The sequence below is a fragment of the Maniola jurtina genome, chromosome 10, assembly GCF_905333055.1.
Source record: "Maniola jurtina chromosome 10, ilManJurt1.1, whole genome shotgun sequence".
Lineage (NCBI taxonomy): Eukaryota > Metazoa > Arthropoda > Insecta > Lepidoptera > Nymphalidae > Maniola > Maniola jurtina.
In genome coordinates this window covers 10314617-10318769 of record NC_060038.1, presented here as the reverse complement: position 1 = coordinate 10318769, position 4153 = coordinate 10314617, and the positions used below count along the sequence as shown (strand labels likewise).

Genomic DNA, 4153 nt, shown 5'->3' with positions numbered 1-4153 from the left:
GTTAACACAAGCAGCCATCTTTGTTAAGTGGTAGCAACGCATGCGCCCTTGTGCGTCAACGAACGAACTTGGGGATGACAGTTTTGTGTCTCCCTCTAGCTACATAAAAATTGTATTGGCATCTCTTTCTCGAAAGCTCTATTGTCAAAACGCGCGAGGGTGAACAGCGAGCTTTTGTTAAAACGTTTGACGTGAAGTTAGTTGCTGGTAAGTAAGCAGAAACTTTGGAATTGTTTACACGATAGGTAAAAGTCTAATCTTTAAATACGAATCGAAAGAGCTAGATTTAAAATTAGTGGAATTTGGCCCCGTTTTGTCCCTATAATATTTAAAGAAAATTAATCTTGATACAATCGCTAAGGTAGGTACCTAAGTTAATCCTAAGAGTTCGAATATTTTTCAATGCAAAATATGTTTACAATTAAGTTAAACTGAACAAGTAAGTACTCGTAATACTGGGTATTATCCCGTTTACAATAATTGTTTTGTTGTAAGTACATAATTTGTAAAGTCAGGTAGCCGAACCCCTAACAGGATTACTAAGCGAGTTCGGTATTACCAGCTTAAATCCAATAACCAGTCAAAATATGTCAAAACTAGCCTCAACATTCGCACTTTACAATAAATCTCTAGGGACCGAAAGTGTTGACTCACTGTATTTAACTTTTAAGCCCTTTTGAAAGCCGAAGAACGGGTTGTGGACGTGCAAATAAAGTTATTGTTACCCGTAAACAACCAAACTTTGTTTACTAATACTTTATGTCCACCGCAGCGGAGTAAGATGGATTGAAAAGTTAGTCAAAGTCCAAATACATTTTTAGGGTACCACGGAACCCTATAGGATCACTTTGTTGTCTGTCTGTCTTTCCTTCAGTCGTGGAAATCCAAATTCATATTTTTTTAGGGTTCCGTACCTAAAAAAGAAAAACGTTTCATTTTTTCTTATAGGATAACTTTGTTGTCTGTCTGTCGTGTTGCCAAGAAAGCTATAGAGTACTTGCCGTTGATCTAGAATCATGAAATTTTACAGGTAGGTACTAAGTCTTAAAGAAAAAGTAAAGGAGAAAATCCGAAAACCGTTGTGGTTAGGTACATCACAAAAAAATTAAAATGTTTGCACGAAAAAATTACCGACTTTACTAAATCACATACCTAGGTAGGTACTTACCTAAAGATTTTAGCCCATCAGCTCTGAATAAGTGTTAGGTAAAATCTTGTGCGATGGTACGGTACCCTTTGTGTGCGAGTACCTACCTACTTGTTAATAAGTCTTATTTCTCCGACCTAACTCTTTTTCTAAGATATAAAAAAAAAATTAAAAACAGTTTAATCACAAACTCCTCTTTATTAATAGCGCCTTCAAAAGTGACTAGAGAAGTACAAAAATAAATAATCAGCCTTTATTATTAAATAATAACAAATAGATGATTGTGCAAGTAAGTTACATGTTAAGTATGTTACATTGTAACAGGTATTTACTTACTTACTAATAAAATTATGAACTATAGGAACTGTTCGGAATTAAGTTAATTGTACACTGTCGCTATTATGAAAGAAGCCATGCGTGCGGTTCTTGCAGCAGTGTGTGATTAACTTAATTATTAATATAGCTATTGACTATTATTATTTACATAAATTCTACTAAGATACTTAAAAAATGCTATAATAAGGAATTTACTAAAAAAAAAATATGATTCATTAAAAAATAATTATCTAACTAGCCTATAATTTATATTTACCATACCTTTTTACCTATATTAATAATTATCACAAAACGAATGGTTTATATTTTAACATTACAATTTAATTATTTTAAGATATGCAAAATACAAGTAAATAATATTTTTATCATTAGGTATCTATTCTAAATATTACAATTGTACAAATATTAAAGCTATACTATACAATATTACTATAATTTATATAGTACAGTGTTATTTAATTTTTAATCATTAAATTTTTGCCATCATACCTATATGTAGGTACAGGTAATACACAATTTTGGTTCATATTTCCTGCTAAATGTGCCATATTAGCTATAGCTCCATTATGCATATGATAATTTGAGCTAGGGCATTCAGCAAGTCCAGACATTTGCTGCCTAGGATCTAAGAACTCTGGAATATTAGGTAATTTAGTAGCGGTTAAGTCTTCCGCTCCATACGGATCGGGGGACGTAGAAAGCTTTCCATCTTTCTTGGCTTTCATTCTTCGGTTCTGAAACCATATCTTGATTTGCCTCTCAGTTAGCCCTAGTGCATGAGAAACTTCTATTCTACGCCTTCTAGATAAGTACTTGTTGAAGTGGAACTCCTTTTCCAATTCTAGCGTTTGAAACCTCGTGTAGGTCTGCCGTGTTCTCTTGGATCCCTCTTTTTTGTCTTCACCTGAAATGAGAATAAAATAAAAATATTATTTACTGAATTTCAATTTAAAAGTACTTACTTGATTAACCAAGGTCATTATTTTTCACGTAATGTTATACATACCACCAATACTTTTCATCCACGGATAAAATCCTTGTACTTCTGGTACAGCGGCCATTTTGTTCTCAACGTAATCCTCATTGTCCCCGCCTGCATCGACCCTCGTCATTGCTTGACAGTTCTCAGAGGTATCCGATGACGTAGCGCCTTCACTTGCTTTCGGCGCCCCACCCGTAGAATGCTTGATTTTGGTTTCCGCACGTCCATCTAAGCCGATCTCATATTCACCATGAAATTGCGATAAATTGCTTTCCGCCTCAACCACTGTGCCACTAGTTTTTGCCCAATCTCCTGTATCATTAGCGCGATACGTCATGCGTTGCATCATTTCTTGTGTGTAGGATTTATCATATTTTCCATATTGTAATCTTTTCATATTAGCTTTGGTTAAAAGTGCTCTTAGATTAGGGGAATCGTCTTCTTCTTGAGATTTCATAGCACTCGAAGCACTTTGCGGAGATCCATAGTTAGTATCTGGTATACTGCATTGGCTAGGAGAGTTAATAGATCGCACATCCTCACCTTTGACATCCGAGCCGGAACAGATTGTTGGATTAATTGCTTGTTCATAACTATAGCTTTCATAGTGTTGCTGCGCATACACATTCATTTCTCGCCACTTATTTATCATATCCATGTTAGTTTGATTGCCATCCGTGTAATTACAAGGATGGTTCTGCCAACTTGCAGGTTCCGTTTTCACAATCTTATTACTAGGACTCGATCCGTGAGACCTATTATAATAATCACTAGGGTAATCACAGTTTTGAGAGTAAAAGTTATTATGGTAATTATAAAAATTCGGGTTCACTGGATACTGATAACCGAAAGGCATTTGCCTTGCACTTTGACTATTTGCTTGGACATTATTGTTCCACATATCACTCGCACGGTTAGTTGTAGTAGCTGAAGTCATATTTGTAATAAAATTTTCACTGTCAACATAGGAAAAACCACTATCACTGAACTGCGTGGGCGACGATGATCCGTCTGCTGGGTTGACTGCGAATCGAATGCAGTAAGTGCCAGAAAGCGACCCTAACGAACATAATACTTTTATGTGACCTAAAAAAATTTTGGGGTACTTTCAACAATAGCGTCGCCATTGTCCCTCTACAAAGTTGTAAAACTAGATTTTGCGTCCTGTTCTAGCCCTGCCACGGCTCATTTGATGTAATGCTACAGGAAGAGACAGAAACACTTCTTATTTTAGGGGAATATTTCGCAAACGTCCTATGAATGTTTACAATGCCAATATTTCCAATATGTTTTATCTGTGTGTGTGTTCATAGACGCGAGAAAATCATTGATTGAATCTCGATAGTGTGAGTATGAGAGGGTGGAATAGATTGATTTTATTCCATTATTGGTTTAGTGTAAAGCCACGTATGTGTGTCACTGTGCTGAATTAGCTATTGCATTTTATACAGGGTGATATATTTTCTGCATAGTTTTTTTCTCGTTTATTTTTGACGCTCAGTCACTTTTGTTTTTAAAAAAATATGAACATTTGAATAAAAAAGTTTATACGTAGGTATATAAAAAATAGAAACATTCTAAAATATAAATTTTAATAATAATGCAACATTTTTTATATTGTTATTAAACATTTTAAGTAAATACTATAAATACGAATAGGCTAATTATAAACAACTACCTAAGCTTTG

At 34.7% G+C, this 4153-nt stretch overlaps 1 protein-coding gene across 1 annotated transcript; it reads right to left on the bottom strand.

Annotated features, from left to right (window-relative positions):
* Positions 1–1935: 1935 nt before the first annotated feature.
* LOC123868890 (homeotic protein antennapedia-like) lies at positions 1936–3484 on the bottom strand. Its single transcript, XM_045911550.1, has 2 exons — positions 2490–3484; positions 1936–2387 (listed from the first exon to the last, which is right to left on the bottom strand). The coding sequence occupies exons 1-2, from the start codon at positions 3400–3402 to the stop codon at positions 1939–1941; spliced, it is 1362 nt and encodes a 453-aa protein (XP_045767506.1). The 5' UTR covers positions 3403–3484; the 3' UTR covers positions 1936–1938.
* Between the last annotated feature and the right edge of the window lie 669 nt (positions 3485–4153).